This window comes from Kockovaella imperatae (genome assembly GCF_002102565.1).
Source record: "Kockovaella imperatae strain NRRL Y-17943 chromosome Unknown BD324scaffold_8, whole genome shotgun sequence".
In the NCBI taxonomy this organism is placed as follows: domain Eukaryota; kingdom Fungi; phylum Basidiomycota; class Tremellomycetes; order Tremellales; family Cuniculitremaceae; genus Kockovaella; species Kockovaella imperatae.
In genome coordinates this window covers 1-13,657 of record NW_019028948.1, presented here as the reverse complement: position 1 = coordinate 13,657, position 13,657 = coordinate 1, and the positions used below count along the sequence as shown (strand labels likewise).

Sequence of the window (13,657 nt, the reverse complement as noted above, 5' to 3'; positions counted from 1 at the left end):
TACATTAGATTCCCAGCTGCGGTTCTAAAAATCGAAGTGCCGTCCTTGTTTGTGTCACCGCCTTGCGGTCGATGTTTTCTATTCAGAGCATTTCCTGCCCCCAAATTTTGACGTGTTTTGATGCATCGCGTAGAGTTATAACTTGTTCTTCAACATCGAACCAATACTCCTCGTCCTCTTCCACATCGCCATGTTGTCTGTATCGTTCGCATCTATTGCCCTGCTCAGTGCCGCAGTGGTGCTAGCTGAAGATCTGTCAACGATCACAGCTTCGCCAGCCACACCCACGTTGAATCGACGGCAATCAAACACTGCTGTCACCACGTATGAGACGACGTCTCCGCTCCCCTTGACCGAGTGAGAAAGCCTACTGCCTTGCCGGAACTGACCCCTTCAGCTACTTTTACCCCTATACGGATCTCCCCTCCAAGGTCAATCCCTATCCCGTGGGCCGTGGACCCCAATCAGGATGTGAGAGAGCGCAAGGTGTCGGTCTGACGAGCAGACAATCAATGCAATTCGACGACTCAGGGCCCTGACTCGCAATGTCAGACATTGGAGATGAACTCCCTGTTCGGTGAGCCTCTTTCAGTGGACTAGCCCTGACCTCTGCAGATTTTTGTCTCTGGGGTGCACCCGGTCTTTACCCGAATCAGAGTGTGGGTGATGTAGAGGCAGCGACAGTCGCCTATGTGAGTGGTCAAAATTTGCCGTGCTGACGCCCAGTGCTCGATCGACGGACACGGAGGAAGAATCTTCCCTCCTGGAACATTCACCGCGATTCAGGTTCGTTGAAGTGGCCTACCAAGACTGACAGCTCCCCAGTTCATGAGGACTCCAGCCTATATTCAGATTGTTGGACTCTTCAATCAGACATCTGTCGGCCTGACCAATACCGACCCTGGTGGAGAGCTCGACCCCCACGGTGCCGATGGTCTCGGAAACCCGCTGGGAGGACTCGTCTATTCTACAGGTTTCTCTTCTGGCGACAACCACACGTACATTCAGACGGAGTCCTGGAACATGTTCTTGGACACCAACAAATTCTGTCTCAAGTTGTGCGACCCGAACTACCAGACAGAATCCAACTACTGCCAAAAGTGAGCAGATCGGTCTGCCGGTGCTGATGCATATGCAGCATCTTCGATCTGATCGGTTGCGATTACAATGCCCCAGCCGCTTATGAAGAGGGCGTTTTCCTGTCCTGTGATGGAGATATCCAGTCTGAGGTCGGAACGTACACCAATTCAAACGGTCAAAGTGAGTCGATCTTCCGTAACGCGGAATTGACGCGGTCAGCCCTCACATGGTCCCAACCACCTTCACTGAGCCCCGGATACACCTTGCCTTACACGCCATCGATCCCGGCCTCCTCAAATTGTGTCACTTACCAGTCTACGGACCTGTTCCCCATCGCCTCCTTGGGGTATCAAAGCACGAACAACGTCTTTGGAGCCCTTGGCCCGACCACCGCTGCAACTGCCTCTGGTTCTTCTGCTACGGCTGGGTCCACCGGCACATCTGAGAAGAGCAAGGGGGCTTCCGGATCATCTAAGACCGGATCGGCTGCCTCTTCTGCCTCTGCCTCATCGACAAAGACTGGTGCTGCCGCTAGACTCGTGCCTGGATCGCTTGCCTTTGTGACCCTGGGTGGTGTTCTTGTGGCACTGCTCTGATTAGTCGCGGACACTTGCATTAGCCATTTATTGATTGAGCATGTATATACCCATTCTCAAAGACGGAAATCGTTCGGCGACATACGGTTCATGCGATAGCGGAAGACACGGTAGATGAAATGACGTGACAACAAGAGTATCGATTGCCAGCCGGCAAGTCCGAATCACCTCTTACCGTTCAGTTTCACCGCGTAACGCGCAGTCCTCAGCTCGGATGGTCGGACCGGGTCTTGAGCCGTCTTTCATTCCCATGCAGGAAGCCTGCCCACGTCCCCAGCACGATTGATATATGCAGAAACCAAAGATCAACCGGTCACGTTACCGGGAAATACAAATGCGTACTACGCAGCGTGCCCCCGTTTAGCCGCTTTTCCCGGCAATATAACTTGGTTGTTTCTATTTTGAGCCCGTTTCATTACGATCAACTACCTACCGTGCCCTCACACATTGCGCCCTCCTTACAGGACACGGGGTCCGATCGGAGCCCAGGTCCCTCCATTCGCGGACCCACGGGGCATTCCTCGCGTCCTACAGGCAGCCGATCATGTATTAAAGAGAGAGATCCGAGCCATGATCTTTTCCCACGACTCGAAGAGTGGATCTGTAAGTTATTGCTCGCACAGATGTCCAACAAAATGGAGGCGACGGAGACCCCTCTCGAGGAGAAGAAGGATGCCTATGAGATTTCACCGGCTCCCGTTCTAGTCGACGACAGGCCTGTATTCACCACAGGGGACGAGGTCGGAGCAGCCATTGTCGAGCAACAGCATGTTATTCCCAGCACTGGCCAGCGCAAGCCTACTTCCAAATTGGAGTACATCCTCTTTAACATATTCGTGAGCTCAAACTCCGCCGCGCCGTCATGATGACTGACAAATGACCAGTACTTCTCCAACAACGGAGCTCGTGCGTGCTCTATGCAGGCCAGCGCTGACTCTCTCTAGCTATCGGCGGAAATGGTGGTGCTTTGCGTCAGGCTCTGCTCAATTTACAATTCCCGAACAATTACGTGCCCTGGGGAGGCCAATACCAGCCAAGTGAGTCATGCATGCGAGGATATCACTCAACAGCGATAGTGAACTCTATGCTGCTCGATGTTACTGGAATCTTGTTCGCCGTTCAGCTGGTCGTTCTCATGACCCTTGGCCCGTACGCAGATTACGGAAATTGGCGACCCTGGATCATGATCTGTGAGTGGCGGCACCTGCGTTCGCTGATGCCTCGTCAGTCTTTCAGCTGGTCTTGGAGGCTTGCCAGTTTGCCATGTGTGGTTTGAGCAAGCCAGGCCAATGGCAAGTTGCTCAAGCTCTTTACGTGTTGGGTTCTATCTGTGAGTTCACAAAAGCAGAGTCAGCTGACAGGATAGCGGCCAACGTGGTTGGAGCATTCTACGCCGCTACCTATCCTGGTATCGTTCGAGACTTGCCTTCCCTCATAAAGTCGGAGGAGGAAGTTCGAGCTGGCACGAAGACGTAAGAGAGATGCAGATGTCAGAAATTGACGGTCTAGACCTGAGGAGCATGCCAAGCTTGACATGTACGAACGGGCCCAGCTTTACAACCTTGTCAACATCACTGGGTCGGCGCTTGTCGTTCTGTTCTATGCCATCGCTATTGGAATCGCAGCCAAGATTGGATACGATTCTCCTCAGACTCTCATCAAATCTTACAGGATCCTGATGGGCTATTTCGGAGTGGTGACGGTGCTCTGTACCACGCCTTTCTTCCTGGTGCAAAAGCATCGACCAGGACAGCAGCTCCCGAAGGGAACCTCCATGTGGAGTGCTGGACCCAAGCAGGTGTGGTCTGCAGCCAAGAGCGCTCGTCACCTCAAGCAGTGTCTGATGTATCTTGCCGCATACCTGTTGGTATCTGAGACCTTCGGAACCTACTTCAATGTCACTGGTATCCTGCAGAATGAGTAGGTCCATCAGCTTGGAGTCTAGTCTGACGTACAGAATCATCAACTACTCTCCCACCATGCTCAACGTCTTCTCCCTGTGTTCCGACTTGGGAGGTGGTTCTGGCACAGTATTCATGTGGTACCTCCAGAAGCGATACCGCTTCTCGATCAAGAAAGCAGTCCTTTATGGAGCTTGCATGACTCTTGTGCCAAGTCTATGGGGTGGAATCGGTTGCTTCACCAACAAGATCGGATTCAAGCATGTTTGGGAATTCTGGGTTGCCAGTTTCTGGAATGTGAGTAAAGCAAGACAGGGTAGCGCTGAACTTTGCGCAGTTCCAGACCGCCGCATGGGGTGCCTACTCGACGTCCATGATCTCAGAAGTAGTTCCAGCACCCAAAGCTTTCGTGAGTTGATATTCGAATGTCCCGTCCTGACCATCTTCAGATGTTCTTCTCCTTGTTCAACCTCGTTTCACAGACCTCGGGCTTCATTGGACCGTTTGTTTCGGCAGCGATCATCAAAGCGGCTCATGGTAACAACAATGTCGCTTATTGGTTCCTGCTTGGTATGGGAGTCATCGGATGTGTCTGCATCTATCTGGTAGACACTGAAAAAGGCAAGATTGATGTGGCCCGATGTGAGTTCAGCTTTCTCGGACAGGTGATGGGGCTGACAACCGGCCAGATCTCGAGCGAGAGGCTCAGGAGCTCTATGACGAGGAACAACGTACGCACGCGGCCAACATTGAGGAAAAGGCTGGTGTTGTTGGTCATCTTGAGACGGTTTGATAAAGATGAGTTGTCGGAGATTATGCATGGGACAGGTTTCTCGAGACGTCTGACGCTATGTAACATTGAGCGTCCTGTCACAGCGGTATGACAAATCACCGAAGAACCGGATTCCCGATCGTCTCGAACCCGAGAGCCGGTGCCCGGACAGTCGGTCAGCGTGCTCACGTGAATCCTTGTCGCGGCCTCCGAAGACCGGAACTGTTACAGGTATATCAGGTGTCACGGGAGCGGTATGCGGCGTCAAGAACCTTCGAATGAACATGAGTCACGTCCTCATAGTTGGAGGATCTTCAGGCATAGGCGAAGCTACGGCCCGACAGATGCTAGGATTAGGCATGAGAGTCACCATCGCCGCACGCGACAAGGATAAACTCGACAAAGCGATCCGGTTTCTGGGTCCGCCCGACACCGCTTGCATCCGCGGGATTCAACTTGATGGGTCCGCCTACGAAGAGATACCCGCCAAGTTGAAAGCGGTTGGCCAATTCGACCACCTTGTGCTCGCGATGGGCAGCAGTCAAGGCGTTGGACCAATGAGATCAGTATCTATAGACAGCATCAGAGCTGGTTTCTCCGAAAAGGTCTTTCCTCATTTTGCTATTGCCCAAGCTGCTCTGGACATTCTGCCTTCACACGGGACCATTACGTTCATCACTGCTCTAGGACCTCACTTAGCTGTACCAGGTACGGCCGGAATCTCGATGGCTAACGCCGCCATTTCGACATTATCTCGCACCTTGGCTCTGGAACTCGCTCCCATCCGGGTCAACGAGATCGCCCCTGGTATCGTGGACACTCCGTGGTGGAACGCAATGCCAGAGGAGCGAAAGAACTCCGCGTTCGAGAATTATGCTAAGCAAGCGCCGGTTGGCCGGGTGGGAACTCCCGAGGACGTGGCGGATGCAATTTGCTTCGTCATTGGCAACAAATTCATGACAGGACAGACGATCTATTGTGACGGAGGCTACAGGCTCTCTATGAAGGCGTGAATAGGGGGGTGAAAAGATTTCAGGTGCACTCTTGATAGTCCACATTTGCCATATATGCAGCAAGATCGCACACTACCGGGATCAGCATGTTGCCGTTGTGAATCACTCACTCCGACTTGAAAATCCGACTTCGTTGTCATACCATGCCACGATTTTGACCGTCCGACCATCCAGTGCGACGCTTGCATCCACATCGATCGTGGCACTCTCCGTAGAGGACAGATAGTCGCTTGACACAAGCTTCTCATCGCTCACAGCAACGATCCCAGCGAGCCGTGGAGCTGGCTCTTCCAGCTTGTTAGAGGGTGCCAGACTCGCGGCGTGCCGAAAGACAGAAATGAGGTCGTCCTTTGACGCTACTGGTGTTTCAAGCGTGACAGTGAGGTCCACCAAGGACACATTGGTAACCGGAACGCGAATCGAAATGCCTATCTCATTAGCCCACACAATCACGTTCGCACTGACCGTGAAACCGTCCTGCGAGCTCAGGCAGAACTTTGACTACGGCCTTGGCTGCCCCAGTGCTTGCTGGGATAATATTGCCCATAGCGGATCTTCCCTGTCGTACGTCCTTCGTGCTGAAACCATCCAGTACCTTCTGACTCGAGGTACTGGCGTGAACCGTGGTCATCATACCAGTCTCAATGCCAAATGAGCGATGCAAAACTAGGGCAATGGGGGCAAGGCAATTGGTGGTGCAGCTGGCGTTGGAAAGGACGTCTTGATCGGTTTGATATGTCCTGTGATTCACCCCAAACACAACATTGGGACAGTCCGAGGATGGTGCGGAGATGACGACTTTTTTGGCGCCGCCGTGATCGATGTGTACCCTTGCTTGAGCTTCCCGGGTCATTTTGCCGGTCGACTCGAAGATGTATTCGGCGCCGGCGAGTTTCCAGTCAAGCTTGTGCGGGTCTCGTTGGCTAAAAAGGTGGATCACTCTCCCATGGTACTCTAATGCTTGTGGACAAGGATTATCTGGGGTTGGTGGCAATTGCGCCCAGTGGTCGTCCGGCAGGATACGAAGATCACGAGCGGCAATGCACGGCCCATGGGTCGAGTCGTGGCGAATGGCATTGAAAAGATGTTCGAGAGAAAGTGCTGTATGATTGATAGCGACGAGCCGTATGTCGTCACGCACAAGGCATAAGCGGAACAGAGCACGGCCTGAACGAACCTGTTACATGGCTTCTCTCGATCTACTCACCTATGCGACCGAACCCATTGATACCAACAGCTGGAACGGGATTGGAGGCGGCTTCACGTTAGTTGGCGCCTGGCTGGATGACCCACTCATTCTTCGATACAGTATTACATGGCCGCGATGTAGATCCATGCAAGTCTCTTTATATCATAGGATTATTCGCACTGAGGGCTTCCAAGCATGATCACCCGATAAAGCCGGATGCAGAGAACACACGTCCGTGTGTCGGAATCGGAAAGATCCGCGACCCCGCGTTTTGAAAAACACGCTTTTTCGCGTGGCGACCGAAAAGACCCGAAAGACGGATTCAAGGGAAGCAGGTTAATTCTGGAGCTGTATGGACCGCCGCGGAATCAAGCCCAGTGTCTATATCAACTGCATGCCCTCTCATGTTATGTCCGACACTTCACTCGTGACGAAATGCGAACGCTCTTATCTGAAAACGCGCTTGAGACTCCATAGAAATTCATTCAGAAAGACTAGAACCCTAAATATAACAAACCATCTTATTCGTTCTCCTCCACGGAAATGACCGTCTCCTTGAATCTTCTTGCAGGGACCCGACGCTTGAACAGAATGTCAAGCTCACGGTACGATCTATCCTTGGTCTCCGGGATGAAGAAGTACGCCATGACGGTAACGAATAGTGCTGTACCTCCCCAAACATACCCGCATTTTCCGCCCAAGTTGCCACCCGTGGGGTTAAGCATGTATGCTCCAAGGAAGATGCAAGGGATCTCGACAACGTAGTACATGGCACGCCCAAAGCCAGTAGTGAGCGGTCGCAATCGGATGGACGATGTCTCGCCGATGAGGGTGTAACTGACAGGCGCCGCTGAGAAGGTGAAGAGGACTGAGATACACAGACCAAGGGCGGCTTGAGCATTGCTGGTCGACTTGATGACCGACTTGGTGTGTGCTGGCACTGAGGCGGCAATACCGAGACAGAAAAGGAGGAAACAGTTGAAGGCGTTGCCCCAGATGTAAATGGGTCGACGGCCAAAATAGGAAGTAAGCAACCAGGACAGCATGACAAAAATCCATTGAAGCGCTGAAGTGATCAGGCCGAGGGCAAAAGCTGTGTTCTGAACCATGCCTGCTTGTTTGAAGAAATATACCGCTTGGTTGGCGATGAGGTTGCCCGTGAGGTTCTGGGCAGCATAGACACCACTGACAATAGCTGTCCGTCTGAGGTCGCTACCCCTGAAAAGTTCAAAATAGGAGGGTTGAGCGGCGGCGGCTTCGAGCTCGATTGTGCGTCGCATCATGGAGACGGTGTCGTCTGCTCGAACACGGGATCGACGTCCAAGTCGCTCGATGGATCGCTTTGCCTCGTCGTATCGGCCCTTGCGGACGAGCCACCAAGGCGATTCTGGGGCGAGGAACATGAGAATTGCGAGTGGGGTGGGGAACATCCATTGCAGGGCGAGAGGGATTCTGAGAGAGAGAGGGGCAGGTCGTCAGCGCGAGGGAAAGATCCCCTTTTTGTCCAGGGAAGAGACTCACTTGTAGGCGGTCTTGGTGGACAACGGGTTGTAGACGTAGGTGACTGCCCCGACAATGATACTTCCAATGGCCCAGAACATTTGGATCATTTGGGTGCAAGCGGCTCGAAGTTGGATGGGGACGATCTCACTGCAGTATGCTGGCGAGTTGGCGATGAAAATTCCCCAAGGTAGTCCTTCCAAGAGCTGACCGACAAAGAAGAGAGGGAGCGAATTTGCAAAAAACGAGATGAAGATAAATCCGTTCAGAGACATGAGACCAATAATGGTCGCCCATCGGTAACCGAGCGCGGTGGTCAGTGGACCGGCGAGGAACACTCCGATCAAAGCACCGAGCTGACCAGACATCTGCAAAGCAGATTGCCACTGGGTGGTGAGATTCCACTCAGACTTGGCGGCATCATAGACACCGAATCGCTCGGTGAAGGCAGTCAGACCCATAAAGTTTCCCATCAAGAAGACATCGTAAGATTCCATGATCTAAATCTCGGTCAGTTCCAGACTGCGATGGGCCTTGTGACTCACGATGGTGAATGCCATGATGAAGGCCCAGAAGCAAGCCATGGGATATGCCCTCGCGGCTTGCAGAACGCCCATAGCATGCTCCTCATTTTCTGCATCGATGGCTCCAGAGAGATCCTTCTTCTGGTTGTCGACCACATCATCATGCGCGTACGCAGCGGACTTCTCGACCTCGTGAGGTTGGATCTCGTGAGACATCTTGACTTTAGTGCGGGAGGACGTGTGGGAGACCGCACACGCAAGGAATACATATGTTTATTATATAGATGCGCTCTTACGCATCGGCCGAGAGCGAATTATGACAAATAAAACTCGCTGAGATTTGAGCAAACGGGAATTGTTGAGCTCATATGACAACGACAACTGCAATCGAGATCATGGGTTCTGCTCTGACGCCTTGGTATTCACACTTTGTTGATTGCTAAATTTAGACACAAACGCAACCGGGCCGGGACATCGTGCTTTGACAATGTGCTTGCGTTCGCCGATATATCGGCGAGATCCGGACCAAAGTCAAGTCAGAATTTGACTGGCCGTGTCTTCGCCGTGATTTTTCCCAAAGGCGGTAAGGAGGCCACGCGACGAGAGCAGAGCCCGTGAGGTGGCCTTCTGTCAGCGAACAAAGAAGAAGTCGCCGAGCATGGAAGCTGTCGTTCAAGTGTTTTGAACCCGGATTTTGTGATGAACACTGTCAGACAAGTCCCACCACGCTGGACATTGGCGACAAAATACGTGTCTTGCAAAAGTGATCTTTGAATCGCCGAGACGACCTTTGTATCGCCAACCTTCCAGCTGTCTGGTCACTGAAGGGCGATGGAGTTCGCGCCACTTCGAAGACACCACGCACTTGTCTCCTGTCCGCTTTCGATCACGGCGAACTATCGTTCGTTCGCCGGCCTAGCTCTGCCGATCACCGCGCCACGCGAGCACGTGTTCGAGAGCTTAGGTAGGAGCCGCTGGTGCGCGAGCCACGTGCAGCGTTGCCCTCAAATCTCATTGCATTGGCGCGGACTCGCAGGAAACGGGCTATCCATACGACACATTCTCCGCTCTGGCGGTTACGGTACATGTGAGATGCAAAGGACAGCAGATCTCTTGACAAGTATCCAGCTGCGTTTTCTACACTCCTCGGAGTCGCAAGTCTCCCATGGGCCTTCGCTATCACTGCGACCTTTAGAATCAGGTTTAAGGACAGATTGCCATACAGACTTGCCCTACAAGCTGGCGCGGGCAGCTCAGATGTCATGCACCACGCTACGTGGTCGTGTTCGGAGAGCGCCGCCACTTCCATGCCCCGCCAGAAATGTGGCGATCGAGGCGTAAATGAAAAAATTTCACTTTAAAATTTCGCCAAGACCAAAGCGGCAGCTGATCTTGCCGGCGGAATTATATGCATGTAGTGTCCGTTTTGCAGGTACCAAGCAATCTTAAAGCTCCACCACAGTCACAGTCTGCCAGGACTTGATGGCAGCTTGCTTCCTGTTATCAATGCGATAATGATATCGCTCGTCACGCTTGCCGAGCAGGTTTCCGAGACCCGTTTGGATTGCGGGGACCACGGAGAGATTTCTCGCGAGGGCAGCCATATGAGGTAGCAAGCAGTCTCCTCCCCACAGTTCGTAACCTTCAGCGCATCGAGATGAGATGCACTTGCCCTCACGACACGTCGTGTCACCCAGAATCGTTCCCGGGAGGGAGTCACATTGAGTGCCGCCTTCGTTGGGGCAAGCGCCACAGGACGAGAGGTCGTTCAGAATGTCGACACACTCAAACGAATCTTCGTCCCCACATTTTCGAGTTCCCGAGGGGCAGCCACGATCCTGAAAGCCGCCCGTGGTGTCCAACCGAAGCTGCGGAGAGCTGTCCCTCTTTCTTCTGAGCCCTGTCGGTTGGGCGGGGTACGACTGCACGGGGGTCGCACATCCACCTGTGACGGTCGAGTTGTCCAATTGACTGGCCGAAGAGCAGATCCCACATTGATCTGAAATTTGATCACAGTAGGTGACATAGTTGGGGTTGAGGAGCTGAGCGCCAGCATTCGAGCAGATGGAAGCCGTATCCCCGTAGCCACATAGGACTCCACAAGACCAGAACTCGGTTCCATCGCCGTAGTCCTCCGTATAGATACACTGGGTGCCGGTCGGACATGATCCTCCGCAGTTCTCGAGGAGACTTGTGGCGCAGGTGAATCGATCGTTGTCAACGTCATCCGCAAAGAAGGAGATGAGGAAAGGGCTCGCACAGAACTGTCGCCATCAGATGGTGGTCTCGGTCGGCCCACTCACGTTGTAACCCTGATCGGGCGTCGAGTACGAAACACACTCGCCATCGTAGCTGAGGCCGTTGTAATCAACGTCCTGAGTCACCTCGGCCATGAGCTGATCCCCCTGATTTACATCACATAATGTCAGGATCGGGGACAAGTCATCGCCGTAGACCTGGGCCAGGACCACTTTGCCCGCAATGCCAATGATGGCCCCGAGCTCTTTACCAAGCATGGTGTGTGATGCGTACTGATAAGAGAAGGAGGATACTTTGGATGCCGTGGATATCTAAAATCGCACTGGTCCTCCAAATCCAGTCATTGGGGCATCTTGCTGCTTCTTTTAGGGGTGCGGCTTCAGATTGGCCTAGATGCGCACCGCTTCAACGTAGACCTCCCGGGACCCTCAGATCTGCCGTTGCAGGTGTCATACTCTGTTCCAGCGGCGTGATCTAACGCCCTGAAATTACAATTCTCACACCTTTTCTATTTATAAACGCCAGTTTTTCATCTCGCGGGAGTGCCTGAATGCTGTCTCGCCGCCGCGGTGATCGGAAGAACGATCCCAAAGACGAGAGAGTGTATCTCTGAGATGGCATCTGACCTTCATTCGCCAGCAACATGATCGCGGCCGTTGCATATCTGATAGTGGCAGGCCTTTCTGTCACTGTGGCACCCATCGCAAACGCTGCTCCTGTCAAGGCGGAAGTTGAACTTCGTTTTGGGGAATTCGCGCAGTTGCACAAGATTTCTGACCGACACATTGCTAGCTTCGAGAAGCAAGCTATACATCCCGCAGAGATCTCGACCTATGCCATCAAACTTCATGCCCAAAATCAGAGCGCCATCGATGAGGCCATTCTCCAACGTAGTGATCCTGCCCACGAGTTGTACGGACAGTGGCTGTCTCTTGAGGATGCGCATGCATTGACACAGTAAGTCGAGCTGACAGACTCTGGCCTGACGATGTAGGAGCGACCCAAATGGGGTCAAAGAGGTGCTCGAATACCTCAATATGCATGGCGTCGCCAGTGAAGCTGTGACACGTTCGTATGGAGACAGGCATATGTCTTTCAAGGCGACAAAGGCTCAAGCCGACGCTATTTGTGAGTCTCGGCTCAGTCTCATACCCCTGACAATCAGTCGGGGCCGATTTTGCCGTCTATAACGTAGACGGACACGCAAGACGTGGAACTTCGGCGATCAAAATTCCCAAGTCGTTGCACAAATACGTTTTCACCAGTGTTCCCGGAGTCGGATTCGGATTTAGCCATACCCGCAAGCAGGGGTCGAAGCGCAAGCTTGATAACGAGGAGGCCGCGCACGTCAAGGACCTCCACAAGACCATGATGGAAGACCTCGCGGCGCAGCCCCCCAGCCACAACAATGACCCGATTGCTATTCAAGGGCAACCAGTCGGGGTGTCCATGACCGGATCCCTCAGTCAATGTTGGAACTACGTGAGGCGGACTCATCTCACTCTGTTGACGTCAGTTTTTGCCCGCCTGTGTCCGTGCGCAGTATCATCTGCCCGCGGTGACAAGTCCTACAACCGGAACGTCTATCGGAACACTAAAGTGAGAGACATGTCGCGCGTATGGACTGACAATTACAGCCTTCAACCTAATTGCGTGAGCATGGGCCCGGTTTGGTCCCCATCTGACGGAGTCAGGCCGCCAATTCGGACCTCCTGTCAGCGTGGGAACAGTTGTTCCCCAATGTGTACAACTCGAACGCCAGCTACATCCCTCCATATGTCCTGGTCCCGATCGATGGTGTAGATCCCACCGGCTGCTCATCCTCAGACACCGGCGAGCCAGACTTGGATTTGCAGACAGTTGTCCCGCTCACCTATCCTATGAAAGTCATTGATTTTGAAGGTGAGCAAGGTTTATTAGTCCTACTGCTGAAGGCAGCTCCCGACGCCTCGGATGAGTCACTCTATGGAGCGTGAGTTTGAGACATGGCCTTTAGGCTTATTTCAGTGTCTCCGCCATGGGATCCAACGGTATCCCAAAGGTAGATGTTCTCTCCGTCTCCTACGGCGGGGATGAGAGCTTTTACGTCAACTACTTTGAATCCAACGACACGGCGGCGCAGTATTTAGTCGCCCAGTGCCAAACGAGTACGTCCAGTCAAGTGGATGTCGTTTGACGTATCTCCAGCCGATGCCATTGTTGCCAGCGGAACTACGCTTTTGGCGTCCTCTGGCGACTCTGGGGCTCAGAATATCGAGTTTGTGGGTTCCTTGCGGAGGGCTCAACTCTGATCACTCAGCCTGCTCTTTGTCCGTACTGGGTCGCTGTGGGTGCCACGGATCTCAATATCAGTGAGCATTCACAAGTGATCGCACTTCCTGACAGTAGATGCGGGAGTGACTGCCCCGTCCTATGCCGAGCAAGAAAACGATGGCTGGGGCTACAGTGGTTCTGGAGGCTTCTCCACATTGGTCAGTGATGGCAGCCCCCTGAGACTGACGTGCGGTAGGGTCCTCCATTCAATGCTGCGCCTTCTTGGCAACAAAGCGCGGTAGCGTCTTACTCCACTCATTACAAGGATTACCTTTACAAGTCCCTGCAAAATGCAGCTGCCACTCCGGACGTGTCCGCCATGGGAAGAAACTACATCATTGTGACCGGTGGCGATGTCTATCAATACGGTGGAACCTCGCTGTCGAGTCCCATGTTCGCCTCGCTTCTTGCGATGATCAACTCCCACCGGGTTCAGAATGGCGTCGGGCTGCTCGGGTTCCCTCTACCCGCTTTCTACGCTAATCCGACCCTTTTCCGCGACGTCTATTT

At 53.2% G+C, this 13,657-nt stretch overlaps 8 protein-coding genes across 8 annotated transcripts; 5 read left to right on the top strand and 3 right to left on the bottom strand.

Moving 5' to 3' along the window:
• The first annotated feature begins 70 nt into the window (after positions 1 to 70).
• Positions 71 to 1,739, top strand: BD324DRAFT_627898 (hypothetical protein). Its single transcript, XM_022016058.1, has 8 exons — positions 71 to 357; positions 398 to 471; positions 506 to 577; positions 616 to 692; positions 727 to 786; positions 826 to 1,100; positions 1,139 to 1,260; positions 1,300 to 1,739. Exons 1-8 carry the CDS (start codon positions 191 to 193, stop codon positions 1,674 to 1,676), a joined length of 1,224 nt encoding a protein of 407 aa, XP_021870311.1. The 5' UTR covers positions 71 to 190; the 3' UTR covers positions 1,677 to 1,739.
• Positions 1,740 to 2,029: 290 nt separating this feature from the next.
• BD324DRAFT_627892 (autophagy protein) lies at positions 2,030 to 4,447 on the top strand. The gene is made up of 11 exons (XM_022016057.1): positions 2,030 to 2,512; positions 2,561 to 2,582; positions 2,621 to 2,713; positions 2,753 to 2,866; positions 2,905 to 3,006; positions 3,043 to 3,148; positions 3,186 to 3,596; positions 3,634 to 3,874; positions 3,915 to 3,986; positions 4,027 to 4,219; positions 4,267 to 4,447. Exons 1-11 carry the CDS (start codon positions 2,300 to 2,302, stop codon positions 4,368 to 4,370), a joined length of 1,671 nt encoding a protein of 556 aa, XP_021870310.1. The 5' UTR covers positions 2,030 to 2,299; the 3' UTR covers positions 4,371 to 4,447.
• A 167-nt stretch (positions 4,448 to 4,614) lies between these two features.
• Positions 4,615 to 5,580, top strand: BD324DRAFT_480453 (hypothetical protein). The gene has a single exon (XM_022012901.1). The coding sequence runs from the start codon at positions 4,628 to 4,630 to the stop codon at positions 5,360 to 5,362; it is 735 nt and encodes a 244-aa protein (XP_021870309.1). The 5' UTR covers positions 4,615 to 4,627; the 3' UTR covers positions 5,363 to 5,580.
• On the bottom strand, positions 5,465 to 6,659 carry BD324DRAFT_642450 (hypothetical protein; the record flags this gene model as incomplete). Its single annotated transcript, XM_022017486.1, has 5 exons — positions 5,465 to 5,643; positions 5,677 to 5,790; positions 5,828 to 6,322; positions 6,386 to 6,539; positions 6,627 to 6,659. The coding sequence occupies 5 exons, from the start codon at positions 6,657 to 6,659 to the stop codon at positions 5,465 to 5,467; spliced, it is 975 nt and encodes a 324-aa protein (XP_021870308.1).
• Positions 6,660 to 6,917: 258 nt separating this feature from the next.
• Positions 6,918 to 8,918, bottom strand: BD324DRAFT_627868 (maltose porter). The gene is made up of 3 exons (XM_022016056.1): positions 8,597 to 8,918; positions 8,073 to 8,551; positions 6,918 to 8,003 (listed from the first exon to the last, which is right to left on the bottom strand). The coding sequence occupies exons 1-3, from the start codon at positions 8,789 to 8,791 to the stop codon at positions 7,073 to 7,075; spliced, it is 1,605 nt and encodes a 534-aa protein (XP_021870307.1). The 5' UTR covers positions 8,792 to 8,918; the 3' UTR covers positions 6,918 to 7,072.
• Positions 8,919 to 8,947: 29 nt separating this feature from the next.
• BD324DRAFT_627862 (hypothetical protein) lies at positions 8,948 to 9,973 on the top strand. The gene has a single exon (XM_022016055.1). It carries the CDS (start codon positions 9,407 to 9,409, stop codon positions 9,914 to 9,916), a length of 510 nt encoding a protein of 169 aa, XP_021870306.1. The 5' UTR covers positions 8,948 to 9,406; the 3' UTR covers positions 9,917 to 9,973.
• Positions 9,974 to 10,265: 292 nt separating this feature from the next.
• On the bottom strand, positions 10,266 to 11,107 carry BD324DRAFT_480415 (hypothetical protein). The gene has a single exon (XM_022012900.1). It carries the CDS (start codon positions 10,800 to 10,802, stop codon positions 10,344 to 10,346), a length of 459 nt encoding a protein of 152 aa, XP_021870305.1. The 5' UTR covers positions 10,803 to 11,107; the 3' UTR covers positions 10,266 to 10,343.
• A 370-nt stretch (positions 11,108 to 11,477) lies between these two features.
• BD324DRAFT_651445 (peptidase S8/S53 domain-containing protein) lies at positions 11,478 to 13,649 on the top strand (the record flags this gene model as incomplete). The annotated part of the gene is made up of 12 exons (XM_022018341.1): positions 11,478 to 11,791; positions 11,829 to 11,962; positions 12,000 to 12,316; positions 12,351 to 12,433; positions 12,472 to 12,487; positions 12,529 to 12,736; positions 12,773 to 12,806; positions 12,842 to 12,981; positions 13,022 to 13,095; positions 13,134 to 13,185; positions 13,223 to 13,305; positions 13,344 to 13,649. Coding segments are annotated over 12 exons (1,761 nt in total), but the record flags the coding sequence as incomplete, so codon positions are not given.
• Between the last annotated feature and the right edge of the window lie 8 nt (positions 13,650 to 13,657).